The sequence below is a fragment of the Myotis lucifugus genome, unplaced genomic scaffold, assembly GCF_000147115.1.
Source record: "Myotis lucifugus unplaced genomic scaffold, Myoluc2.0 scaffold_101, whole genome shotgun sequence".
NCBI classification, from domain to species: domain Eukaryota; kingdom Metazoa; phylum Chordata; class Mammalia; order Chiroptera; family Vespertilionidae; genus Myotis; species Myotis lucifugus.
Window position 1 is genome coordinate 2,852,051 of NW_005871149.1, and position 26,942 is coordinate 2,878,992.

Here is a 26,942-nt window from a genome sequence, read left to right on the forward strand (position 1 = left end):
TGGGCGGGGCCAGGCAGCCAGTGGGCGGGGCCCGGCAGCCTGTGGGCGGGGCCAGGCCACAGGTGGCTTTTCGCTCCCTGCCAGGGCCAGGCGGGGTGTCTCCTTGGCGCTGAGAAGCCACAGAGGGTTTTTTAACGGGAATAAACCGGGAAGGTGCTGCCTAGGAGGAGGACGGCAGACGGACGGGGTGGATTTTAAGGGGAGGACTCGGGCGGAGAGAATAGGTTGGAAGCAGTTGCCGTAGATCATGCTGGGCAGGCGCTCAGACACAGCGCAGGAGGCAGCCCATCCATGTTTCTCTCTCATCAATGTTTCTATCTCTCTGTCGCTCTCCCTTCCTCTCTTTAAAATCAATAAAGAGCCCTAGCTGGTTTGGCTCAGTGGATAGAGCGTCAGACTGTGGACTGAAGGGTCCTGGGTTCAATTCTGGTCAAGGGCACATGCCCAGGTTGTGGGCTGATCCCCAGTTGGGGGCGTGCAGGAGGCAGCCAGTCAATGATTCTCTCTCCTCATTGATGTTTCTCTCTACCCCCTCTCCCTTCCTCTCTGAAATCAATAAAAATATATTTTAAAAATCAATAAAGACATTTTTAAAAAGGAAAAAGAAACAGAGTTTGGTGACCAGTTGACATGGAGCTCAGGGAGAAGGGCAGAGAGAGAAACCCAGGCTGCCCTTGAACTTCAGACTTGGATACTCAGGTGGGGGCTGGGGGACACTAACAGAGGACCAGCACACAGATAGAGGGGGAGGGGGTCAGTCGGCCTCTCTGACCCCCCCCCCCCCCACTCTCCTAATCCTGGGGAAGGGGAGAGAGTCTCCCAGGAAGAAGACAGGGCTTCTAGCAATATCTAGGGTGGGGCTGGACCCAGGGGGGCAGTCAACATCCCTCCTGTGCGCCTTAGGGTGTCAGCCCTCTTCCTGCAGGTGAATCTAACTCTTGGGGGTACCTGGGGACTGGTCCCCATCGTCTGTGAGAAGGTTGCGTCTTTCTGAAGCTTCCATTTTTTCCTAATTCAGCTTTTCTTGCCATCCCCACGTTAGCCACCAGATGGCACCAGACTCCAGTGACTGAGAAGAAAAGATGGGGTGAATGTGGGGGGGCTACCCCTGAAAGGTCTGCATCTGGAGATCTGGAGGGGTGTCCACATCACCCAATCCTAACCTACTTCTTCTAAGATATTCTTATTATGGATACACTAGAGGCCAGGTACACAAAGTTCATGTGTGGGTAGGGTCCCTAGGCCTGGCCGGCGATCAGAGCCTTCCAGCTGCCAGCTGGGGCCTTCTTTCATTCCGCACCACCCCCTGGTGGTCAGTGCACATCATAGCAAGGGGTTGAACTCCTGGTTGGTCGAACTTCCAAGGATTCAACTAATTTGCATATTAGCCTTTTATTATATAGGATTCTACTTACTAGTATAAGTAGACTCTTTTTACATCTACATGTATGAAGAATATTTTCCTGAATATAAGGAATTCACACAAATAAGCTTGTCTTAGCCTCCCAAACCCCCTCTTTGTTCTTCAGGAAAAAACAGGGGAACCGGGGCAGAGACCAATGATACATTCCTCAAAGGTCTGATATGAAAAGCGGGAATTGGTCCAGTTAGATTACACGGGTGGTTCGGCCCAGTGGCGGGTCTGCATTCTGGCAGCTCCCAGGCAGGGATGGAGAGGGGCAGCCACGGGCAGGGTGTCAAAGCGCCCTGGGCACCCCTGCCTCCTCTGCGGCTCTAAGGCAGCCGCGACCACCGAGCTGCCTCTCGTTCCTCATTCAAAGACCTGAATCCGCTTTCTCCACGAAACCGCCCTGGCTCCGGGAGGCGCAGGGCATCCGTCCCACCTGGTCCCACTCCCAAGTCCCACACAGGCATCGCAGGCACCACGGCCACCCGCCCTTGTCCATGCGTTTATTCTGCAACCGGCCCACCAGGGTGCCCAGCCGCCGGTACCACCGCCCTGACCCCAGGGAGCCCGGGCCTGGTCGATGTGGGGTGCTGAGTGGGGCTGCTGTTTTAGACAAGAGTCAGGCCCGGACCTGTGACTCCCAGGTCTGTGCTCGGACATCCGGACCAGGCAGAAGGCGCAAGCAGGGAGGAGAGAGCAGGGCCCCGGAGGCCACGCCACTGAGGAGCAGAGGGCGAGGCCGGGACAAGGAAGGACACCCTTCCTGAGACTGACAGCCCCTGTGACTGACGGAGAACCGGCCAGGCTGCCTCCGGGACCACAGCCCAGCGGGACACCCTCAGGCCGCCCGCCCGGTGGCCCGTAGCCCGGCAGTGTGGCCTGCGCCCGTGTGAGCTGACGGAGGAGGCAGGCAGGCGGTGTAGGGCGTGTCGACAGGCAGCGGGGGGGGGGGGGGCGAGGAGGGGGGCCACGTGGCAAAAAAAAAATAAAAGTTCATAAAAAACCAAAAGCTGGGTGGGGTCCGGAAACCAGCTGAGCTCCTAAAAGTGGAAGTCCTTCAAGTCCGCGGAGCAACGGTGCCTGCCGGGGGGGCGCCGGGAGCACAGCAGGGCGGGCTGGCAGGGACAGGCGTGGTGCTGGCGTCTCCCGAGGAAGGGAACCTGGGGGAAAGGAGAGGAAGGATGACACTGTCACCCAGGGATGCGGGCCTCCTTGGAGGGCCTTTGCTGGGCCCGGGCCCGGGCTGCGTCCCAGCACCCCCGCCCCAGCACAGTCACAGCCAGGAGAGGAGGAAGCGGGGCACAGAGTGGCTGAGCAACGGGCCACCATCACACAGCTAATCTGTGGAGGAGCCAGGATTTGAACCCAGGGAATCTGGTTTCCCGAGACCATGGATCAGCCACAGCACAAGGCTGTCCACCCCCAACCCTGAAACCCCACAAGCCGCCAGCACTGGTCCCCTCACTGGCCCACCCAGGTGCTCACACACACACACACACACACTCCTCGACAGAATGTCACTTATAATTCACCCACCACGCGCCACAGTGGCGGGCCCTGGGGACGCAGCTGGACAGGACTGACACTGCTCCGCCCTGTGGTCACCCCAGAGCAGAGCTGAGCCCCGAGGTCCTCAAGGGGTTGGAGAGGAGCGATGAGGGTCACACTGCCTGGCTCGAATCCTAGGCCTGCCCCTCACCAGCTTTGTGACAATTGGCGAGTTATTTAGCCTCTCTGTGCCTCAACTTTATTATCTGTAAAATGGGTTCATAACAGCCTAACACATACGGTGGAAAGAGGCTTAAACTCGTACAAAGCACTTAGTAGGGAGAGTGGCTCCAGTCCCGGCTCTGCCTCGAGGGCCCTGGGCCCCGAGCAAGTGGGTGCAGTACCTTGTGGCTGCCGGGGTGGCAGGCCTCTCCTTCCCGCCCCAGCGGGGTGCACATCCGCAGGCCTCGGAGCCACAGGCTGACGGCGCAGCAGGTGCCCGGCCCACACTGGGCGTCCCGCTCACAGGCCTGAGGGGGGGGGGCGCAAAGGGGCATTAGGGCTCATTAGTGCCACCCAAAGAAACCAGAAGCAAAAAGCACACCCCAAAACCCTTGGGGGGATGCTGAGAGCAGTGCCCCCGCCCCACAGGGTCACTGTCCCACTCTGGGGGTAGGACCAGGAGGCCTGAGCTGGGGGCGGCGGCAGTTTGGGTGCAGAGGAGTGGGTGGCAGGACGCGGCCCTTCCTGGGAGCCAGAGGGGGTGGCGGCAGGTGGAGAGCACAGGGAGGCCAGAAGGTGGAGGCTGGGAGGGCGGCCGGGAGGCCGACTTGCCCTCACCTCCCTGTTCTACCCACGCGTGCATGTCCGTCTGTCACGCGTTTCCTCCCCCGAGGTCCCTCCCTCCCTGTGCTCTTCGAAGGGTTAACTTGGAGGACAGTCCCCCCCTGTCTCAGACCTGCCTCCTGCCACCAGATGTCAGCGCTCACAGGGAGGCCTGGGCCTGGGGTCACCCTGTGGCTGCCACCCCTCTGGGTGGGGTGACCGCGCTGCTCCCTGTGACGCCCTCCCCGATGGACGCAGCACAGTAGGAGAGCAGCCTCCGGGGCTCACACCCACTGGGTGCGGCTCTGCCCGGTCCGTCACATCTGTGCTCTGGGCCCAAAGCAGCGGCCGCCTTTCCTGTTTGTCCTGTGAAACTCGGGCTCTGGCCTCTAAAAGGAGAAGCCAGGCGCTCCCTCTGTGTGAGCACGAAACCAACCGATGCAGGAGTCGCTTGGCATTTCTCTACCTTCTCATCGTCCAGGGGGAAGTTGGAGGAGGTGGAAATAAAAGTGAATTTCCATCCCCTTTTTCCCTGCTGGCTTCTCTCTGGAAATCTCTGGGGTCAACTAGGACTTCCTGCGGCAATGGGCATGGCCCCACCACCCAGCACAGCCGGTGCCCACGCGAGGGTGACGCCGCGCTCCCGAGAGACCGTGCCCACCCCACCCACCCCCAGCCTCTGCCACGACCCATTTCTCCGGTTCCCCACACTGGCTTTCGGGCGACTCAGCCGATGGAGGGGTCCCCCTGCTCCCATCAGACTGGGCACAGAGTGAAAACAGAAACCGTCAGGGAGGGAGGGTTTCAGGACAGCCTCCACTGGGAGGGAGAACACAGAGGGGAACGGTAGCCGGCGGATGCTATGACGGTGACTGCCTTTAATGACGCCAACAGCTGTGTTCACTAAACTTGACCCGTGGACCAGACCGAACATGAAAACCCAAATGGACACGGAAGGTGAATTAGAAGGTGCCAATCCTTTCTATAAAGGTGTTGCCCCAAATAGGAGCCCTCATTTCACCAAGTTCCGAACGTAACATGTTTTCTGCTCCCCGAGAAAGGCATTGGGAACCGCCCGGGAGCTGCTGTGGGACGGCTGGCCCCTTCCCTTGGGTCTGCTCCCCTCCCACGCCCCCCCCCCGCCCCGCGTGGTCCCTGGCTCGCTCCCACCCAGACCCTGACCCCTCCCGAACCCCAGGGCCACGCCAGCCGACTTACCCCGGTGATCACCGCACAGTCGGACGCCGTCACCAGGAGCAGCACGACCCAGAGCCGCGTGGCAGCCCTCATGGTCGCTTGGAGTGAAGCAAAACGCGGGCCACTCCGCTGCCTCCGGCTTCCTGCTGCTCAGCCTCGAGCCAGGCGCTCGCGCCCCCGCCCCCTCCTCCCGGGTTTATACGGTCAGACTCAGGCTGCCTGCCGCGGCCTGTGTCTCTCTTCCCTTCCCCGCCACCCTGTTACTCAGAGGATCTCAGACGCGAAGATGAGACCTGAATCCCTAATGACATCAAATCACCATCAAAACCAATAAAAACGACAGTGGCTCTAAGTCTCCCAAATCGCTGGGATGCGGGCAGTCACGGGCATCGCACCGGGACCTCTCTGGGTGTCACAGTAGCACTGGCAGCGTGAGGCTGCGCGAGTATCCATCCGTTTACTCATTTATTCACTATTTATTATGACTGCTCTATCGGGGGCCCCATTCTTGGCCCTGGAAATAGAGCGTGAACAAAACCGGGTCCCTGTGTCCATGTAACTTTGGTGATTGATAAGCAAGTGGATTCGTAATAAAATGGCTGGATGAGCTGAGTGCTATGAAAAATGAAGTCAGGGGAAACGACAGAGCATGACAGTGGGTGGTACCTTAGACGGGGTGAGGGTGACAAGTGGTAACCACGCATTTGCGTCCCTGAAGGGAGGAGAAAGCCAGTGAGCTGTGCTGGGCAAAGGGCCTGGCCCCTGCTTCTCTGCTTAGCTTATGCCAATGTCACCGTTTCCCAGGACTGCCTGCATGTGTGTGCTAGTGTGTGCATGTGTGTACATGTGTGTGCTAGTGTGTGCATGTGTGTGTACGTGTGTGCGTGGTGCACAAGGGCCACGGGGCAGACTCTGACCTGCCCAGCTCTGCTCACAGGCCTTGGCCGGCTCCTGCTTCTCTCCTTCATCTTGCGCCTCATTCCTCTCCTTCCCCACGCAGTCAGCTTCTAGAAAGATAGACCACAATCCTCTTCACTCCCTCCTCACCCACTGCAGCTCCTCTGTCCCCACCACAGCAGTGAAACCGCTTTCTCTGCATCGCCCTTGACCTGCTAAATGCCAACCACCAAGCGTCACTTTCCATCCTCGCCCTGTTGCACCCGGCCATTGCTGACAGACACCGGCTCTTCCTCTCCATTCTTCCCCTTGACTCCCCGCCATCACTGCTCCAGCTCCTCCCCCTCCTCGGTCTCCTCCAGGCCCCCCCCCCCATTCCTTAAACAAGGCCGTTCCCCAGGGTTACACATTCAAGTGTCTCCTCTCCCACCACACGCACCCAAATGCACTCCAGGCCACCTACTTGCTGGTGACCCCAGATCTGTCCCCACGCAGGCACCCCAGGCTCCCGGCCCACACAGCCCCCAGCCCCCTGCAGGCCACAGGCTGATCCCCGCTGACTCCTGCATGCACATGCCCCTTTCTCTGCCCGTTTCTCACCCTCCCCCTTAAACCCACTCATGCTGCCCAGGGTTCTCAGTTGCAAAATAGCCGAATCCAGTCTGGCCGGCCCAGGCAGAAAAGGGACGAACAAAGACTATGACGCAGCTCATTGAACTGTGTGGAGTCTTGAGAAACGGGATGGAGCTGAGGGTCCAACCACAGTGCCCGGAGCCTCACCACGAAATTGCCCAACGAGGAGAGGGCTCCCCCGGCTGGACCTGAGGCTGCGGTCCAGGCCCCACGTGGAGCCCCGTTCTCCGTGTTGCTTCATCGCCGCAGAAGGCACACGCGGGCTGTCTGGTCGCAGACCCGGCGTGTCACACCCGCACCCGCCTGCACGGGCACTGGGTGGAACCGACTCCAGCTGTATCAGGGAAGAGGCTCACGTTTCTCAGGCGGCCACAGCGCATGCGTTGGTGGCACTCAGTAGGCGAACCTGGGAGCTTCCTCGATTCCTGAATCGCCTGCTTTCATGCGTCATTGAATCCTGTCACTTGGCCACCCTCCTCCCCCGGAACTCAGATTCGCCCCCTTCCGCCCTCACCACCACTGCCCCTTAGCATCTTCCTGGCTGGAAGATTGACAGGACAACTGCCTATGCCACCTGCCCCCCACCAGCCCCCAGGGCCCACCGTGGGGACCCCTCAACCTTGGAGAAGGGAGCCAGTGCATGAATGCTGCAACCAGGAGGCCCGAGACCCACTCCTTAATGGCATTCCCGCCCCCTCTCCCCGATCCCCGCTCCTGTTTGCTGGAATCGCCTCCCAAGGAAACCACCCGCGACCAAGACTTTGCCTCGGGCTCTGCTTCCTGAGACACCCAAGCCAAGATGTCACTCAACGTCTTGGGACTTCATCTCCCTCCTCTTCAAAATAAGAGGCTTCTGGAGCCGCGGCCCTGGGACTGTCCTGCAGGAAGGGGACCTCTGGGGCCAGTGAGGCCCAACCGAGGGCCCTGCACCTGTCTCACCAGCCGAGAGCACCGCACCTGTCCCGCCAGCAGAGGGCGCCGCACCTGTCCCACGGGCAAGCCCGCCTCGGCTGTCACAGGCTGGCGCCCACGGGAGGTCACCTTTTCAGGACTTGTGCTTTGGCTGGTTCCGGAAGGAGAGCCAGTCCCCCGGGCTCACCTGCTCAGGTAGGGAGGCGGCGTGACTAGGCCTCCCCTCCAGGATGCACACGGAGCCTCCACCTGTCTGGTCATGGGATCGCGTCCTAAAGAAGCACAGGGTGAGTGCGTGCCCTTGGCTGCATGTTTCCAATACATTTCTGGACCTTCCTGTCTGGGATGGATTCCTCTTCCCTTAAGAGGATTCCCAGGCACCAGAAATCCCTCTGGTTCATTAACTTGCTGGTTCCCCCGTGAATGTCAAAGCCGCCCCCTCGATGGGACGTCCCCTCCATGGGAGCCCAGCGATGTCTCTGAAGTGGCCGAGGCCATAACGGGGCGGGGCAGGGGGCTCCCAGACCAGAGGGCTCCGCCTCCTGGAGTCTAATGAGTCCCGGCTGAGCCCCTCCTGGACACAGCAGGGCAAAGAGGAGGGCAGGCCTGAGGGGCACGGAGCAGCCGTGGAGAGTGCAGCAGTGCCAGAGACCCTGCTCTGCTGCTCCTTGCTGTGTGGCCTTGGCCAAGTTACTCAACCTCTCTGACCCTCCGAGGGTGGCTGGCCTGAAGACGGAGGGGTCACCAGCGGAAAGGAAGATACTGTGATGTGGCTCCATCGTTACTGTGACCTGGCTTCTCCCAGGGCAGCTGGCGAACTGGCAAACGGGACCAAGGCCCAGCCTGCCAGGCCGCGGAGCCAAGCCCAGGTCGCTGGGGGCAGGCCCCTGGGTGAGCTCGCCACTGACGGCCAGCCCAGCCCGCGCATCTCGGGAAACACAGCCCTGTGCAAGCAGGAGGCCTGGCCCACCCTCCCGCGCCCTGGGGGCCCTGCTGTGACAAACCCCAAGATTTACCCGGGATCGTGGTCTGTGAGCAGCCAGAGGAAGCAGACGGTGTTGGCCGGTCCCTGAGCCGCTGAGCTCCACAATCCCTCACACAGGGACCCTCGGAAACACGTGGGAAGGAAACTTCAGGGTGGTCGACGCCGGGGTGTTGACAGAGCGAAGGAGCTGCGGGAGCCACTCCACAGTCAGGCCCGGAGCCGGGCGCACCCACAGGAAGGGGCATATTCCCAGGCGTTGACTGGACGAGGCGATCATCGATCATCGGAAGCCGCAGTGGGAATACTGACAGCTGAGGACAACTCTGCAGCCGGCTTCCCACTGAATCCACACTGCCTCCCGCGGGGCCCCAGAGCCCTGGCCCCGAACAGCGGCCGCACCGCTCTCTTCTTCTCATTAAAAGGCAATCCTTCCATTTCTGAGGCTGCAGAGTATGCGGTGGTGGCTTTAATGGTATTCTTTAATCCGTGCACTTTCATGCATTTGAAATATTTCATTAAAATAAATTAAAGCAATTAAATTAAAAACAAATAATTCTCTTGGTGGCAGATTGGCTAACTCAGTGAGCTAACGCACCGGGTGTTGGTTGGTCTCCAGCATCGGGACACTTACTACTTCCTTCTCCCCTCCCCCGCCCCCCACGCAGGATTTAACGACTAAACAGGTCTTTTCTTGGGGAACAGGTTTGGAGCAGCAGCTGGATGCTGTAAGGCAGGAGGCCCCTGGGAAGCAGGGGGCCAGGGGACACATGGCCGAGGGCACGGGCCAGCTGTGCGGCACAGCGACAGGGCTCTGCCCTTGCCTGCCCTCGGGAGGAGGGGCGCCCCAGGCCCCCTCCCAGCTGTCCTGCCGGAGGTGGGAAGACCCAGGCCGGGTTAGGAACTGGCAGGAGTGGGGCTGCCTGTGACAATGTGAGAGAGACACATCTAGTCTTAAACCAAAAACTGGGCCAGAAAGAGACCCCATGGCTCTCATAGCCCACCTTCTTCCACCCACCCCGCCGTCCCAGCACATGTTCAATGAGTCCCTCCCGGTGATGATGAACTAACCCGGGAAGGCGAGGGCTTCCCTTTCCCAGGCCACTGCGGACCGATCGGCAGGGCTGCCCAGAGACCTGTGTTGCGTCTGAAAAGCCATCTCGGGGCTCCGTGGAAAAGGCGCCACCGCTGCCCGGTGTCTGCCACAGCCCAGGTGGGACGGGGTGGCCTCGGGCCATGCGTGTTCTAACCAGGGGACTCTGCTCAGAAACCATCCGGAAATGTCAAGGAGACAACCACCACCACAGGCTCGGGTCCGGGGAGTTCCACCTCCCGGGGGGGCCCCGGGCTGTTTCTGCCTCCACCACAGAGGTGGACTCTACGATGACTCCAGCCTCGGGCCGCCTAGGCCGGGTCACCCAGAGTCCTCCCCACGAGAGCTATGGCTGTCGGCGATGGGAACAGGGTTACAACCCGCCATGCTCCTCCGTCCCTGCTGTTCACGGAATTAACCTTTTGAAGGTTTTTAACACCCTGGAGACCCTGCCACCTAGGGTGCCGTTCCTTTCTAGGGAGGTCCCCCCGCCGGCATCCTGGGCAGAGGCTGTGACACATACACAGGCCGAGCACCTGAGGCCTGGAGGTCGCAAGGTCACTGGTTCCCATGGAACATCACTTTGGGAATCGTTCCCCAACGACCACTCTGCCTTGGGGAGCACCCTCCTGGGAAGGCTCCCTATCCTGGATGAGCAGCCTCTCTCCCTCCTTCCCGTCCCCCTCTCTCGGGGATGAGCTTTGACCGAGCTCACAGGCCCGCCCTGAATAGACTCTGGCACACCCACAGACAAAGGGGGTGTGTGCCACGTACAAGGCAAGTCCCGTGGGTACAAACCAGCTCAACGGGCTGGAAAGGACATCAGGGTCCCCAGGAAGGAGGTACGTGACGGACACAAAAGAAACCTAGTTGGGCAGAACAGAACGCGCTTGGATGGGGGAGTTAAGGCGCCTGGGACTGAAGCTCGCGTACTGATGTGGGAGATGCTAACACTGACTGCCACGTGGGAAAGCTGGGAGCAAGAGAGAGCGGACAATGTGATTCCATTTCTCCATTCCGCACGTGTGTGCGCGCATCACTCAGAGAAAAGATTGAAAAGAAGCGAACTAAAACGCTCCGCTTCATCCTGGCGAGGAGGAATTGCTAATGGCCGTGGGCTTGGTGGTGTCTGTTTTGGTGGTTCATTTGTCTTCATATGTTTGTGCATTTTCAAAGCTTTCTCTCTGGGCATGCATTCTTTTTGTCATAGGAAACAAAAGAAATGTTCCTTTTAAATAATTATAAAGAGGGTGGGAAAGGAAAAATGAGAAAAGAACTTGAGTCTGGGGATCATTTAGGCCTATGCCCAGCTGGACCCTCCTTCTCTCCTTTGGCTGGTGCCCTTGGACAAGTTACTTCCCTTCCCCGGGCATCCGTCTCCTCCCCCTCAATCGCCAGGACATGTGTAGACAGAAGCCAGGTCCTTACTTGCATGGTGGCTGGAGCATTTTCAGAGCAAAGCTGCTTAGCAGCCAGCAGCAGATGGTTGCGGTGCGAGGAAGAGGTTTTCGGTTTCTTCTGCTGAAACTGAGGCTGTAGAGGGACATGAGGTGGCACAGCTGGGAGGCACCCACACTCGCCGCCAAAGTGCCCAGAAGCGCCTCCCGCCCAGGTGCAGGGAGTGGGGACACCCGGCACCTCTGGGACTCCAGTCAGCGAGATGCGGCCCCACCGGTGGCCGGGACTGACGTGGGAGGGGGCGGGGAGGTGGGTTCGCCTGCAAGGTGGTGACCCACAGGCCAGGGACACAGAGGGACGCAGGGATGGGCCTGAGCATGAGTGGCTCCAAAGGCTTCGGGGGACACTGCACCCCGTGGGAAAAAATAGGGGCAACATGCAGCGCCTGCAAAAGGGCCACCCTGGCTCCGTCCTGCTGTGTAACTGGCTCCAGAGCGCTGAGCTAATCCCAGCCAGAGCCCCCGGCGGGAGCATCTGCCACCTTCCGGCTGGGTCTCCTGGAGCCTCTGTCCTCAGGAACACGAGAGGAGGAACAGAGCGGTCAAGAAGTTAATTGAAAGCAGCAACAAGAGCCTCTCGAATGCGTAATAAGACATTAAATGCGCCTTTCTCCAGGGCAGACGTGGCGTCTGTGAGCTTTCCCTCCGGGAGCCGGCCGACGGCCCCCTCCCACCGGTCCCTGTCCCGGGAGGAGATGCTCCCGCCCCCAGCGGACAACAGCTGTTCCCTCTCTAGTAAAGCTACAAACAGTCCGTCCTCAGCACCAGCCGGGCCACAGAGGTCACATGGCACCCAGAGCGGCTCTTCCAAGAACAGCCAGCGGGACAGCGCTTCTGTCTGTGACGGGCCTGGAAGAGGCTCTTGCATTTCTCCGCCAGGTGTCTGCATCACTGAGTCTGAGTAACTCCTCCCTTGTGTGGCTGCTTAGCCCAAACCAAACCGGAAGCCAAGCATTTGGAGCCGGAGGGAAACCCGATTAGACAGCACCCCCAGTGCCCAGCACAGAGCCCAGGACCCGAGGGCAAGGTCCCCGTCTGATGGGTGAGAACGTCGGGAATCCCAGGACTGGTCGTGGTCACGGGCGCCATGGGAAGCCTGGCCCGCTGCTCCTCACTGGCCCTACCGCCTCGCCCTTCCTGTCCGTTCCATTCCACAAACCAGACAAAGAGAGGCGGCAAAGACCAGGGAGACAGCCCCTGCCCAGAAGGGAACAATTGGAAAAACAAGGACCTAAATGACTGTGATGTTAAGAAAGAATACTAACCAGCCCAATCCTGGAAATCAGGCCAGCGAGGGCTTTGACGTCAGCCGGCCATTGTTCCCAAGCACCCAGGGGAGTGTTCTCGGTGCCTTGGCTGCTTACCATCCATTCAGGGCTCAGACTCCGCGAAGTTACCGAGTGACATGGAGATCAAGTCCAGCAAAGACATAACAATTTAAATCCAACAGACAAGGTAACACCAAAGACTGATTAGCTAATTGCCCTGTAGGACGTTAACCAGTTTTGTTTTATTTTTTAATTGTGGTAAAATACACATCACATTTTACTACCTTAACCATTTCTAAGTGTCCAGTTCAGGGGCGTTAAGCACATTCACGTTGTTGTGCAACTGTCACCACATCCATCTTCAGAACTCTTTTCATCTCCACCAGACAATCCTCACGAACACGAACCCCCGTTCCCTCCAGTCCCCAGCCCTGGCCACTGCCATTCCACTTCCTGTCTCTGAGAGCCCGACTCCTCTAGGTACCGCGTGTAAACGGAATCACTCAGCATGTGTCTTTGTGGCTGGTTCATTTCACTGAGCATAATGTCCTTACAGTTCACCCATGATGTAGCATGTGTCCGAATTTCTCTCCTTTTTGAGGCTGAATAATATTCTGATGTGTGCACGCACCACATTTGGCTTATCCATTCATCTGTCGATGAACACTTGAGTTGCTCCACCTTCCGGCTATTGTGAACAATGTCGCCATACATATAGGTGCACAAATCTCTCTTCAGACACTGATTTCCGTTCTTTTGGAGACATACCCACAGGTGGGATTGCTGGGTTATATAATTCTGTTTCATTTTTGGGGGAGTCACCATACTGTCTTCCACAGCAGCCTAACCGCTTCACATCCCCACAATAGTGCACAAGGGTTCCAATTTCTCCATATCCTCTCTAACACTTGTTATTTTTTACCGTATTGATCATAACGGGGGTGAGGTGGCAGCTCATTGTGGTTTTCATTTGCATTTCTCTAAGACTAGTGAGGTTGAGCATCTTTTCATACGCTTACTGGCCATTTATATATCTTCTTTGGAGAAATGTATATTCAAGTTCTTTGCCCGTTTTTTTAAATCAGTTGTTCGACATTTTTGTGGTTGACTTGTAGGAGCTCTTTATATATTCTGAACTTTAACCCCTTACCAGATACAGGATTTGCAGAAGTTTTCTTCCATTCCGTGGGCTGTCTTTTCACTCTGTTGATAGTGTCCTGTGATAAAAGTTTTAAATTTTGATGTAGCCCAATGTGTCTATTGTGTTTTTGGTGTCATCTGTAAGAAATCATTGCCAAAGCCTATGTACGAAGATGTTTCTTTGTTTTCTTCTAAGGGTTTTATAGTTGTAGCTCTTACCTTTCGGTCTTCGATCCACTTTGAGTTAATTTTTTATAAGGTCTAAGGCAGAGCCCAACTTCATTCTGTTGCAGGTGGGTGTTCATTTTCCCGGCACCTTCTGTTGAAAACAGTCTTTTCCTCATTCAGTGATCTTGGCACTCTTGTCGAAAATCATTTGCCCATACACATGAGGACAACCGGTGTTGTCTTTTAACCTAGAAATTTTACTCAAACATTTCCCTTTAAGTGTTTATCAATATCCAGTTCCTCAAAATGCTCTTGAACCAGCGTTGCCATCTTACCGGTTCTCTCATCCACGAGTGACTAAACCTTCGGTGCCTGTCCATTCCACCTTTTGCGAAAGCCATGTTTTGAAACGTTCGAACATCAAGCTTTCACAGTAACGTTCAAAGGCTGTGGGTGTCAGGGTGAAGGCCACGTCCAGCTGGGGGATTCAAAAACCTTTTCACGTTTGAGATCCGCCTTATGGCCAACGGGTGGGCTTCTGGGAGGGAGAAAAGGTTTGGGGCACACATTTCGGACCCCAGGAATGGCAGTACGAATGCTTGCTTGCTTGATTTGCTTCTTTCGTGGGTGTCTTAGTGAACGCCCGGCTAAACGGGGGTGATCCTTCTACATGACAAAGCCTAGGAACACCGCCTGCCTCTCATCTGCTGTTTCTCTTCTCAGCCCTTCACACGGGCCCCCCTGCAGCTCCAGGGAAGGCCAGCATCTCCCATGCCCCCACCGCCCCACACCCCCTCCCCTCCCCCACGAGAGGCTAAAAAAACCCGGGCCTCTCCTTCCACACGCGCGTCGTCTGATTCTGCCTTAGCTAGGGAATCGCATTTCCTGGCTGACTCCATCCGCCACGTGGGGCCCAGGAACTACCTCCCGACAGGCTCTAAGGGTTACCAGCATCCATCACAGGACAAGCCGCGAACAAGCCTGAGACGGAGCAGCTGTCTCTGGCGGATCCGACGTGGGATTCATCAGGAACGTCTTTCTGGCCACACCACAGAGGGCAACCCCTGGGGCTCTTGACTCCGGAGGGTGCTTCTGTCCTGGTTGGAGCAAAGAATCAGCATGTAACGCGGAGAGGTGTTCCGAGGATCTCAGGTGCACACATTCCTCCTGGGTTTTTGAAATCACGTTGTGGTCTCCAGGCTTCCCGAACCTGAACTTCCTGGCCCAGGGACATGACCTCTCTCAGGCTCTCGGTGGCCACAGGGGCCTGCATCACGGCTGGACAGCCCAGATGCCCCCGTTCTGACTGGCTGAGACTCACTGCCCTCGCCTCTCCTCGGCGGCCATCCCAGCACAGGAGTAACCAAGGGAGCCTGTGGAGCCTGAGCCCCACTGCACCTGCTGCCCATCCTCCAGCCCTCCTCCCGCCTCAGCTGCCCGGACCCCAGACTGAGGCCTCCTGGCGGTCCAGCCCCTCGGCCTGGCTCAGCCTCTACAACGTAGAGGGCACATCTCCTGGGGGCCAGCGGGACTCCCTAAGAGCGACCATGGGAGGAGTGACCAGAGTGGAGACCAGGCTCAGGGATCTCAGAGCAGAGCCACCTGGGCTGCCTTTCAGGCTCAATAATGTGCACACACTGGGTGCAGTCGAGGGCAGGCAGGCTCAGGGTCAGCCAGGCTGCATCTGACTTCACCTTCAGAGCTGAGCAGCCTTGGGCAAGTCACTCAACACCTCTGAGCCCCAACTGGCACATCTGCAAAATGGTGCTAATAAGAACACCTCAGAAAGCTGCTGGATCCTATATAATAAAAGGCTAACGTGCAAACTGACCAAACGGCGGAACGACCGGTTGCTATGACATGCACTGACCACCAGGGGGCAGACGCTCAATGCAGGAGCTGCCCCCTGGTGGTCAGTGTGCTCCCACAGGGGGAGCGCCACTCAGCCAGAAGCCGGGCTCACGGCTGGCAAGCACAGCAGCAGTGGCGGGAGCCTCTCCTGCCTCTGTGGCAGCACTAAGGACCCCTCGGGGTCCCGGACTGTGAGAGGGCACGGGTTGGGCTGAGGGACCACCCCCCCCAAATTTCACGAATGTCATGCACCGGGCCCCTACTATAAACATAAAATACTTAGTACAGCCCCTGGCAATCATCAGTCCTCAGCAAACGTTTCTTGCTTGTGGGTAGAGGTGGATTTTCTCCTGTTTGTGTGGATGTGTGTCTCTAAGAAAACAAAGTATTAGAGAAAGGACGGGTAGCAAAGAAGCCAGAGAACTTGCTCGTTTCCCTGGACGTTCTCTTCGCTGATTGATGTTTCTATCAACTCACAGCGGAGGTTAGTCCCAATTTCATATTCGCTTGTCCGGAGAGTGATAAACTGTTATCTCCTTAAAGTCATCTGTGCTGCCTTCAGATCGCCCTTCACTGTGACAGATGGGACTGCATTCCTCTTCCTACCCCTTTGGCAATTGAGAAGATCAATGAGACATTAGTCTCCGTGCCTGTGCCTCAGACTTTCTCCGGGTGGAGGGGGGCGGGGCAGGGGGTGCTGATGGTTCAGAATTAACGTGGCAGTTGATTTACTAGTGGTGTCTACAGGCAGGAGGACCAGTCCTCCCACTGCTGGGAGGGGAGAGGAGAAGGCAGCCCTTGGCCACTTCATGGGACCGACTCACAGGCCTGTGCTGCCCACCTGGGTGAGAGGCCAGGAACAGAGGGGCTGGCTTCTCTGGGATCTGCGTCCTGGAGACTGGCTCACCTTGGTCTTAAAAGTCCCAAGGCCATGGACGCCTTCAAGTTCTGTGACCTTGACAAGAGAGTTGACCTCTCCAGACCTCAGTGACTGCATCCACAAAATGGGATTCCTCAAAGGATGACTGTGAGATTAAAATGAGATGATTTGGCCCAGCTGGTGTGGCTCAGTGGTTGAGCAATGACCTATGAACCAGGAGGTCACCGTTTGATTCCCAGTCAGGCACATACCTGGGTTGCAGGCTCAATCCCCAGTAGGGGGCAGGAGGTAGCCGATCAATAATTCTCTCTCATCATTCATGTTTCTATCTTTCTCCCTCTCTCCCTTCCTCTCTGAAATCAATAAAAAAAAAATTTTTTTTAAACGATGATTTGTGTGAATGGATACAATTGGTAAAATTTTCATCTTTAAACACAAGAGTAAGTGCAATGTTCTTGAGTGAGAAACTGGCCAAGTTTGCAGATATTAACACTCAGGCCTACGGAGGTGACACCATAGCAGTCAATCAGGAGGCTGTCCCCTGCCCCTGCTGCTGTTGATGTGAGCCGGAATGCAGCGTAGAGGAGGGTGGAGGGGCAGTTGGCGTAGAGGAGGGTGGAGGGGCAGTTTCCTCGGAGGGTCCCACAGGAGCCTCCTCTAATAGAACAGCCCGGAAGTGAGCGCTTCTGAGAGCCAGAGGCCTCCTGGGCGCCATGGGGGGTCCAGACAACACACTCAGATTCTGAAAAGGTCTTGACCCTGAGGGTTTGGTGTTTCTCTTTTTATTCTCCTGCCCCTCCCTCTAGTCTTTTCCCAGAAGCAGCTCCCTCCCTAAAAGGCGTGGGGAGGGACCCTGCCAACCCTGCCCCTCCCTCCCTGACCCCACCACCTCTCCTTAAAATCTGGTGCCTGAAAAGGCAGCGCTGGCCGGGCTGTGGGAGCGCCAAACGAACAGGTTGTTCCCGGCCAGGCCCTTCTCTAATCCAAAACAAACCGTGGGTTTTTTCCATGACCTCTAGCTTCGTTACCTTTAAAACACACGTGCTGGGACTGAGCGAGTTCTGCCCGTTTACTGTGGCTCCTCGCACAGGATCCTGAGAATTAGGAGTGAGAAGAAAGAAATGGCCCTGCGGAGCCGGCGAGGCCACGGCATGAAGCTGGCGGACAAGCGGGCTCTGAGCAGCTCTCAAATGCCATGTCTACCCTCCCCTCGGGCAGCAGAGAGAGCAGAAAGCACTCCCCTCCCTCTGCCAGGGAGTGGCCGGCGCCCAGTGGCTCTGGGGCTGGGGAAGGGGCTGGGGTGCCGACCTCAGAGCGTCTCCTCACGCAAAGCGAGCGAGAAGCCCTGCGTAGGAGCCACTGGAAATGCTCCACGGAAGGCCTCTGCCACGCCCAGGGCACTTTCCAAACAAACACAGAAGCAGAACACCACGTCCTCCTGGGCTTGCCTGGCGACTAAAGCCTGGCACGTGACCCAGGCCACTGCTCGCATTTACCTGTGAAGCGGGACTGCCACGCTGTGGGCTAAGGCACAGCCAGGCACGGGGCAGGGGGCAGGGGGCAGGGGGCAAGGGACAGGGGGCAGGGGGCAGGACAAGGTTCCTTCTGCAGCAGTGACGTCGGCATTGCAAGCTGTGTGGGCGGGTCCAGCGGGTGGTGGTGGTGGCAGGGTGTTTTCCTACTGGGGGCTGGGGGCTTTGTCACTGGAAACTTAGACTGAGTTCTCCAGGCCCCCCCAACAACCTGGGTAGCCACGAGCTCCCCAGTGTCTTTTTAAACCCCCTTCCTACTCCACACGGCAGAGCTAGCTTCCGTTGTGTGCACCAAGAACCCTCAAGGACAGTCTCGTTCAAGTTTGCCTGAGTGGTCGTTCCTTGGGGTCCTGGCAGCAGCAACAACTCTGGGCATAACACCGCCACTTGTCCAGAGCCGGGGGACGGTGCCATGGGCTCTGTGTACAGTCTCATGGGATTCTCACACCTGGTTCACAGTAGGGAGAACGGAGCCATTAAGGGATGAGGGGACTTGTGGCTCAGTTGGTGACCTATGAGCCCAGCAGGGGGCGTGCAGGAGGCGGCCGATCAATGATTCTCTCATCATTGATGTTTCTCTCTCTCCCTTCCTGTCTGAAATCAATAAAAACGTATTTTTAAAAATAATAAAATAAAATAAAAAGAGGGGAACTCAGAGTTGTGAGTAGACGAGCTCTTGGAGCTCAACATGATTCCAAGAGAGAGGGAAGCAGCAGTGGGAGAGGCAGCGCTGGCCAGGCTGTGGGGCGGCAGTGAGGGCATCCGTGGCCGGATGGGCACAATCTGGCGGGTCCTGAGGACCAGGGACACCCTACTATGCTCACAGCTGGTGAAAGAACAGAGATATCTGGCCGTCCAAGGGCTTCCCGGGACAAGGGCAGAGATTACTGACAATGGAAGGTATTGTTACCCCAGAAGCTATTCTCTGAGCCCCCCAGGGCTGAGGGGATGGGCAGCGGCAGGTGGCAAAGGACGCAGCAAGCACGTCAGTGCGCAGGTCTGCCTCTCCCACACATGCTAATACAGGAAATTCTTCTGCCTCCGTTTCAAGCACTTATTTGATTTGCATAATTCCGAGGCCAATAAATCTCAGCATTAAGGCTGAATTGACGTGTGGTGCAGACAGGCTAATTACGAATGAGGCATTTTATCAGCTCCTCTAAATTTTCTTTTCTCTGGCCTACAATTTTTTATGCTGGGTTGATCATTCTTTTATTCACAAGGGCTTCGTTCCGATTTGTCAAGGCTGCATTAACAGGGCAGCGAATGGAGACTTAGACATGGAAGTCTGAGCGCATTTATCCTCAGTGGCAAAATGAATGAAGCAGCAGGAAGAAAGCCTCCTGCGCTGGGACCTCGCTAGCCAACCCCGAGTCGCCTCAGATATCTTTTGCTTGTATCTCCCAGAACCGGGCTCGGCTGTAAATGCTCGGAGGCAGTGCCAACCTCACTGTCATCGACTGAGAGCCCAGCTCACTGCTTAGAGAGGCTCGGGTCAGAGCGGCCAGGGGTGTATTCTCCCACCCACTCCCTCTCCACACACTCAGTGAGCACCTTTCAGGCCAGGCTCTGGGGTATAAAACAGACTCAAGTCCCAGTCACATGGATCATGCCACCACGGTTGGCCAATGCAAGAAACATATCTTAGCCAAGTATCAAGGCTGGGAGCATGCTGGAAAGATTATCTGCTCTCTTCTCTTGCCTCGGGGAGGGTGACCCTCCCAACTGGTTTTTCTATTACATAAGGGCTGCCACATGCTGGGGGCATCACAGACAGTGACTTTGACTGGCAGGATTTATTACTATTTGTGTATATTGGCTTCTCAGGGCTGTCATAGCAACATACCATAACCTGAGTGGCTTCAACAACAGAAATGTAGTGCCTCACAGTTCTGGGGGCGAGAAGTCCAAAATCAAAGTGTTGGCAGGGTGGGTTCCTTCTGTGGCTGTCAGGGCCTCTCTCCGTGGCTTGGAGGTGACCGGCTTCCTCCTCTGTCCTTTGGAGGAGGAGAGAAAGAAGAAGATAGAGGTGGTTAAAGTTTGGTATTTAAAGGCTCTTTACCTTACACAGAGTCCACTCCCAAAAGACCCATCAAGATTCTTCAGTAAATATGGGCTGGATTCCTACGTGTCCCCCAGTGCTCACATGAAGAAAGGGAGAAGATGCTCTTCCTGGCTTTGAAAAGTAAACATAAAAAATTACAATGCGATACCCTGGCCAGTGTGGCTCAGGGTTTGGGTGCCATCCTGTGCACTGAAAGCTTGCAGGTTCCATTCCCAGGCAGGGCACATACCCAAGTTTTGGGCTCAATTCCTTGGGGGGGGGAGTGTACAGGAGGCAGCCAATCGATGGTTCACTCTCACATCGATCGATGTTTCTCTCTCTCCTTCTCCCTTCCTCTCTCCCTAAAAATCAATAAAAATATATATTTTAAAATTACAATGCAATGAGGTAAGTACTCCAACATGGGAGTCATGGGACATTCCCTGTCATCCCAGAAACGGCTGTCAGCACTCAAAACTGAGACTCAAGAATCATCAAAGAGCCCTAGCTGGTTTGGTTCAGTGGAAGAGGGTCCGCCTGCAGACTGAAGGGTCTCCGGTTTGATTCTGGTTAAGGGTACAAGCTCAGGTTGCAGGCTCGATTCCCAGTAGGGACTGTGCAGGAGGCATCCAATCAATGATTCTCTCTCATCATGGATGTTTCTCTCTCCCTCTCCCTTCCTCCCTGAAATTATATATATATATAATGTATGTATGATTTATTTATTTAAAAAATAAAATAAAATCATAAAAATGACTCATATTTTTATTGGACCTGGCTGCCCTGGAGGTTAAAAAGCCAGTTGGGAGGCACTAGCTCAGCAAAGCGTTACCTGGGACCACAAGGGGGCAGTACTGCAGCGCTGAGCTGCCTCCAGCAGGAGGCTAGCGGGAAGCAGTCTGGCTCCTAACATTTATTCTAATGCTTTTAATGGTAGTTTTAAATTGCTTTTTCTAAAGTTTAAATGGTCCATATTATGTTATCCCTGAGTTAAATAATAAAAATAAGAAGCTTAAATAGTAATTTCTCTAGGAGTTCCAAACTCCTGAATTACAATATTCAAGACTGGAATTTAAGGAAGCTGCAAGTTTCACTATCACAGCTAGGGAAGAAATGCAGGCACAAACTATAAGCGGCCCAACTGCACATTAAGGGGCTGGTGAAATGAATTAAGGTACAGCTATAATATGGAATATTTTGTAAGGATTACAAAGGATGTAAGTAAATTATTATTAACACGAAAATACATTTATGCAAAATTCTGTGAAAAAGCCCAGCTACAGAAGTGTATGCCCAGTATGCATGTCAATTGTAAAATTGAAAAGAAAAAAAAAAAACATGCATTGGCAGAGGGTGGGCTGAAAGGACACTGCCCAAGACATTAACAATCATCTCTGCACAGACTACGGGTGGCCTTCCTTCCTTATTTTTGCAACTGCTTTATAATTCATTTTTAAAGTTATTTTTAAGTTGTCCTACCCATTCTTTTCTAATGCCACCGTCTTTCCCAACCTGTCCTGAGCCCTAGCTCAAGAAAGAACCAGTGTCTTCGTTAAAATCCCGGCACTTCCCAGTACCCTAGCTGGGGTTTCCACCTTGTCCCACCTTGTCCCACCTCGTCCTCTAGCCCCGTGTGCGTGTCGTCTCCCCTCCAGGCCTGTGGAGCTCGGCACGGGGTCCCGTGTCTCCTCGGGGTCCCGACCCACTGCCTGGAGCCCACCTGCCTGACCACCGCGTTACGGTAAAACGAACACAGGTCTGGCCGACGTTTCCCCGTCGGCTGAACCAAAACCGCAAGGTTCCACCCCTGACACAAGGTGACCGGCCAGGAATCAACGCCCTGAGGCCAGGCTACGGACCTCTCTCCCGCGGGGCAGCCGCGCCGCCGGCTGCCGAAGCACCTGTCACCGCTGGGGCGTCAGCAACTGGGCGGAGTGGACGCTTCCGGTACGCAACGCGGAGGCGCCGCCGCGAAGTTTGTCCCTTCGGAGACGCCGTGCAGGCCGCTCGTGTCACGTGATCGAGGAGCCTCCTGAAGGCGGAAGCGGCGCGCTGCGGGGCTTGGGTCGGGTGGACGGCCAGGCCAGCGGGATGGAGGCGACTTTGGAGCAGCACTTGGAAGACACGTGAGTGGCGCGGGCACTTGATCGGGACAAGGTGCGCGAGCTGCGAGGGCCGGCCGGGCGGCTTGGGGACGCCGCGCGATCCCCGGGCGCGGGTCAGGCGGTGAGCTGGCCCCGAGCCGCAGGCGGCCAGTGACCCGGAATCAAAATCCCGCCCGCGGGGCCCCGCACTCTCCCGAACGTTGCTCCGCGGCCCGAGCCCTGAACCGCCCGTCCTGCTGGCATTGTCTGGACAGGGGCCGCCCTCGCGAGTTTCAGGAACTGGGTTAATTTGGGGGAAGGACGTGCCACCGTGTAGACGAATCCTGCAGTGTAAACACACACATACACACACCCTCCTCCTTCCGTGTGTGACCAGTTACTTGGTGATTAAAATGAAACACATCCCTTCAGTTTTTCAACGAGGAATATCTGCGTAGAGTCCGAGGGAAGTGGACGGGGCAGCACCTCCGTCGTACGGATGCCCCTCAGCTCCCCAGCTGCCCCCCAGGAGGCACCCGCGTTACACGAAAGCACCGTTTTTAACGAGGGACACAGTCCTAGGTCCTGGAATGTCTGTGGCCCGCCTAAGCGCCTGGGCACGCTCTTTTCTGTCACCAGAGAGAAACTCATCTATTTAGGTTTTTCTTCTCTCGTGGTGGGAGGGGGTGATACAAGTTGAGAAACACTCATTTAAAGCACGTGATACAGTGCCTGCCTGGTGGTAGAATCCCTGTGTGTGTTGTAATGTTTTAAGTTCCTTTTCTCACATGTGTCCCTGGAAATAGAATGAAGAATCCATCCATTGTTGGAGTCCTGTGCACAGACTCACAAGGACTTAACCTGGGCTGTAAGTACCTCCCGCAGCCCTTTGGTGGTTGCACAGCATTTGAGGTTGACTGCGAGTCAGTGTGCATTACCCTGCCACTTTCCAGCCACTTCTGTAAACAGTTATCTCCCGATAACGAGAGTAGAAGATTGAACTTTTCACTTGGAGCTTGTGAAGGTAGAAACATTCCTGCTCTACAGTCATTTCTGCTGAAATAGTATTTGACCCATTTTAAAAAGTGGGTTGAGGAAAGCCTTCAGGTAACATTGAATGTGTGCCGTCTGCTTGGACTGCGAGGCTTCGTATACTGATCTTCTCGTTCTCACATTATTCCTGCAAGATGCTATTTTTTAGTCTGCACTTAACAGTGAGGCGGCAGTAAAAGTGAGGCGGCAGACTTGGACACACCTGGGTTCAACCGCCTGCTCTTCTGTTTGCTTGGACCAAAAAGAACCTTTCTGGGTTGTTTAATAATTATTATCAAATTACATTTATTGAGCTTTTACTGTGTGCCAGGCACCGTTCTAAGTATTCTACATATGCTAAGTCATTTAATCCTCAAAACATGAGGTAGATAAATTAAGTGGTTGCCCTGGCCCGTGTGGCTCAGTTGGTGGGAGCATTGCCCTGTGCACTCAAAGTTGGGGGTTTGATCCCCAGTTGGAGCGCTCATGGGAGGCAACCAATCAGTGTTTCTCTCTCACATCGATGTTTCTCTTCCTCTCCCTCCAAAATCAATAAAAGCATATCCTTGGGTGAGGATTAAAGAATTAAGTGGTCTAGCTGGGATTTGAGTCTGGCTCCAAAGTCTCAATCACAATACTATGAGATTAAAACACAACACATAACCCAGACATAATGCTCAATAAATAATAACAATTATAGATGAAGAAATAAGTAACTCAGGGGGTGAGGACACTTGCCAGCTCACTAATGGAAATTCAAGGAAATATAAAACTAAATTAGTTCCTTAAACAAGCCTTCAAGGCCCAAAAGACTGCACTGTCTGTGCAGTTAATGTTCTGTATAATAGTCAACCCAACAAATCTGCTACAGTAGCATGTCTGTTACCCAATTTAGCAGATAGGCTTGCATTGCCCTTATGTATGCAAATATATTGTAAATTAGTAATTACTTTTTGTGCCTGCCACCCAAGGTTGTTATTATCTACAGGCCAAAACAAAAGCCAATTCTGTTGGTATTGGAAAACAGCCAGCTTATTCTAACGGGGTGAATTGCTCACAGAATGTCCACATATGCTGTCAAGGTGGACTTACAGCTGAGCTCCCGAGAAAACTTTCATACCCTTTGAGGTGGAGCTCAGTAAAGGAAATCAATTTCCTATGAGGAATTCAAGTTTCAACAGGTCTCTTGTCTGTACTGCTGTTGTCGATCTCACCTCCGAACTTCTTGTTGATTTCAGCAAGATTCCTGTGAAATGGATTTATGACTTTCAGAGCGACTTGAAATTACAGCTTCCTTATATGTTTGAGATGGTGTTTAAAGATGGTGATGGGAATGACTTTGAAAATGGAGTGTCTGTTATGGCTTTATTGATTGAGGAACTGGTGTGTGGCTTTCTCACTGAGGCAACCAGCTGAGTACAGCAGAGTAAAATCATTTCATGTCAGTAACCTAAGAGCCCATGAACTGAACTCTCATGAATAATTCATGAGGTACCACTACAGCTCTAAGCTCATTTTTAAGAGTCGGGCAACATGCTATCATCTGTGTCTTCCAGGCCGTGGGACCCTGTCAGATGAGCACGCCGGGGTGATATCTGTTCTAGCCCAGCAAGCGGCTAAGCTAACCTCAGACCCCACTGATACTCCTGTGGTGTGTCTAGAGTCAGATAACGGGTGAGTCGAAGGCAGCAGGTCCCTTCCTTTCCTTTTTATTTAGGAAGGTTTTTAGAATGACTGGGGCCTGCCCTGTGTTCCTTGGTGGTTCTTCATTCAAAGGGCAAAGTAAAAATAGGAAGACCAATCAAAGAACAGAAACTGCTTCTGTAATATGGAAGTACTAAAGATCTTCCAAGTGAGTGTCCTCAGAATAATGGACACGAACAGGAGACAAACTACGCGATATCATCACAGCTCGTAAAGAGAAAATGTGTGACAGTACACCTGCAGATAAAGCCAGGAAAATAGTACAGTGGTTGTCTCTCAGTGCTAGGGAGATGTGTCATTTCATTTTTATAGTTAATACTTTTCTGTATTCCCCAAATGTTTTGCTGTGTTCATATATTGCTTATATAGACATAGAAAAAGTGATTTCATTGTGTCCTAAACCATTAACATCACACTGCCTCCCACGTGGAATGTTTTACTGAAGGTCTTCCGCTTTGCCTTCCAGGAACATTATGATCCAGAAACACGACGGCATCACAGTGGCCGTGCACAAGATGGCCTCCTGATGGCGCCCAGGTTCTCCCACAGCGCGTCTGCTCCTTGCTTTACACTGTTAGTTTCAGTGGTTAGGCCTGTCATCCAGTGAGCTTTGGGCACTTTTGTATTAATTTAGGCTAAGTTGCTTTTGGACACTCTATGGACTGACTTACCAAAATATTAGTAAGAAAGGATCTTGTTTTCCAGCAGCAGGTCTGGGTGACTTTGTATATAGAATTCTGTTGTGTTCAATAAATCTGGTTGGAGGAAAGCTTGGATCTTTTCTGAATTCTTTAAACTCTTATCAGTCTGAACACGCCTGACCTTGCCCTAACTCTTATCAATGTTCATTTTTTCAATTACCAAACTGAAAATTGTTTCAGAGGCCTTTGTTCCAAATTATTCTCTTCTCTTTCAGAAGCTTCCTCAAATACATATATCCTCACAGAAGTATCCATGGGTATTAAATCAAGCATATCCCTACCCCATAATAAAAATAATATGGCTCATATCATTAAGCACTTACTATATGCCAGGAACTCATTTAATTCCCATTCACTGGAAAGTAGGGATATTCGTGTCTAGTCTTCACCACATACTCAGTGGAGTGAGGGTAATAGTGACTTAGGAGATATCAAGCTGCAATTCTTGTTGAATAGCTTTCGGGCCAAGAGTCAGAAGGTTGGAGGTTAATGAACTTATTTATGTTTAGATTATAGAAGTTTTATTAAGTCAACTGGGTAGACACCAAAATGCTAATATCCCAATGGTGGCTAAGGAGTCTTTGTTCTTGATATTAGGCCCCAACTGATTAATAAGAACCATTTTTAGTGAACTAAGTATCAATAGTGGGTCTAATAATGTGCAGTCATATAAAGATTCCTCACAACAAACTTGTAAAATAACATTTTACAGAAACATTCAGAGAGGATAACTGGCCGAGAGTCTGCAGGCTTAAAAGATGGCAAAGTTGAGATTCTAACCAAGTGAGCATTTCCCACTGCACCCCAAAGCTCCCTCGATGAAAGCTGTGCCAGTTCATCTCTGAGGCCGCTGCAGCCCTCCCAGCCCGACGCCGCTGCCACACTGGAATCTGCCCCGGCCTCTGCCTCCATCAGAGCTCTCCGTCAACGTGAAGCCTGGCCTCGTCTCATCCTGCGACCAGAATCACAGATCGCCCTGCTAAAAGCGACACACTCCACCAAAACCAGTCCTACAGGTGTTTACTAGACAGTGCTTTCCGAGTATTTCGTAACGACAACACTGAATAGTACTCACCTTCTCTCTGGGGGTTTTACCTTCTGCTGGAGGTTCCTTCGGTCCTTAGCACCAGCATCACGTAACTATCACCCTATCGCTACTCATAAAGCGTTTCCCAAACCACTTGGCTGGGATTCTGCTAGCATGTTCCTCTCTAAGTATTAGTTTGGTTTTAAGAGCCTGAGAAGCCACTTACTTTTTAAAAAGGAACATGCATAAATATGTGCAGACTTTCTGGCTAAATCAACAAAAACGCAGGTTAGCCTAACATGCATTCTGGTTTGAAACCTGGGATGTGGGTGCTGGGGAGATGAAAGGCAATTTCCTGTTGACTGGTGTGTGTGTTTTGAGGTGGAGGGTGGAACAGAAAGGAAATGGGATAAGAAAGCTGAATCATCCCCGTAATTTTCTAGGAGACTCGGCCTTAACCATTTCCAAAATGCAAGAAGAAAAGTTTCGTTAAAATCCAAGTATACACCTTCTCTGGGAGGTGTTTGGTGGTAAGGCAATCAAGTATGAAAAACAGCAATTAAAATGGTGTCTGGAACCCTGTTACAGCCCAGACTTAGTCAATTCATGTGCTAGTAAG

General features: G+C 54.2%; 2 protein-coding genes and 2 long non-coding RNA genes across 4 annotated transcripts; 1 reads left to right on the forward strand and 3 right to left on the reverse strand.

Annotated features, from left to right (window-relative positions):
* Positions 1-1,376: 1,376 nt before the first annotated feature.
* On the reverse strand, positions 1,377-2,265 carry LOC111826769. Its single transcript, XR_002830145.1, has 2 exons — positions 1,784-2,265; positions 1,377-1,734 (listed from the first exon to the last, which is right to left on the reverse strand). It is a non-coding gene; the product is annotated as an uncharacterized LOC111826769 (long non-coding RNA).
* A 183-nt stretch (positions 2,266-2,448) lies between these two features.
* PROK1 (prokineticin 1) lies at positions 2,449-17,699 on the reverse strand. The gene is made up of 8 exons (XM_023757017.1): positions 17,228-17,699; positions 16,227-16,344; positions 15,622-15,689; positions 14,417-14,565; positions 5,836-5,925; positions 4,940-5,016; positions 3,301-3,426; positions 2,449-2,568 (listed from the first exon to the last, which is right to left on the reverse strand). Exons 2-8 carry the CDS (start codon positions 16,314-16,316, stop codon positions 2,449-2,451), a joined length of 720 nt encoding a protein of 239 aa, XP_023612785.1. The 5' UTR covers positions 16,317-16,344; positions 17,228-17,699.
* A 161-nt stretch (positions 17,700-17,860) lies between these two features.
* Positions 17,861-21,628, reverse strand: LOC111826774. Its single transcript, XR_002830166.1, has 3 exons — positions 21,381-21,628; positions 19,578-19,728; positions 17,861-18,179 (listed from the first exon to the last, which is right to left on the reverse strand). It is a non-coding gene; the product is annotated as an uncharacterized LOC111826774 (long non-coding RNA).
* Positions 21,629-21,746: 118 nt separating this feature from the next.
* On the forward strand, positions 21,747-25,364 carry LAMTOR5 (late endosomal/lysosomal adaptor, MAPK and MTOR activator 5). Its single transcript, XM_014459019.2, has 4 exons — positions 21,747-21,901; positions 22,666-22,727; positions 24,448-24,565; positions 25,062-25,364. The coding sequence occupies exons 1-4, from the start codon at positions 21,867-21,869 to the stop codon at positions 25,120-25,122; spliced, it is 276 nt and encodes a 91-aa protein (XP_014314505.1). The 5' UTR covers positions 21,747-21,866; the 3' UTR covers positions 25,123-25,364.
* Positions 25,365-26,942: the final 1,578 nt, after the last annotated feature.

Excerpts from the sequence above, each read along its gene's own strand:
- PROK1 (XM_023757017.1), bottom strand. The coding sequence starts at position 16,316 with ATGCAGTCACTGAGGTCTGGAGAGGTCAACTCTCTTGTCAAGGTCACA. Across the intron at positions 15,690-16,226 it reads TTGGGACTTTTAAGACCAAG|ACACACATCCACACAAACAG; the intron begins GTGAGCCAGTCT and ends GTTTTCTTAGAG. Across the intron at positions 14,566-15,621 it reads GAAACGTTTGCTGAGGACTG|GACAGAAGCACCCTCCGGAG; the intron begins ATGATTGCCAGG and ends TGCTCCAACCAG.
- LAMTOR5 (XM_014459019.2), top strand. The coding sequence starts at position 21,867 with ATGGAGGCGACTTTGGAGCAGCACTTGGAAGACAC. Across the intron at positions 22,728-24,447 it reads ACAAGGACTTAACCTGGGCT|GCCGTGGGACCCTGTCAGAT; the intron begins GTAAGTACCTCC and ends TGTGTCTTCCAG. Across the intron at positions 24,566-25,061 it reads TGTCTAGAGTCAGATAACGG|GAACATTATGATCCAGAAAC; the intron begins GTGAGTCGAAGG and ends TTTGCCTTCCAG.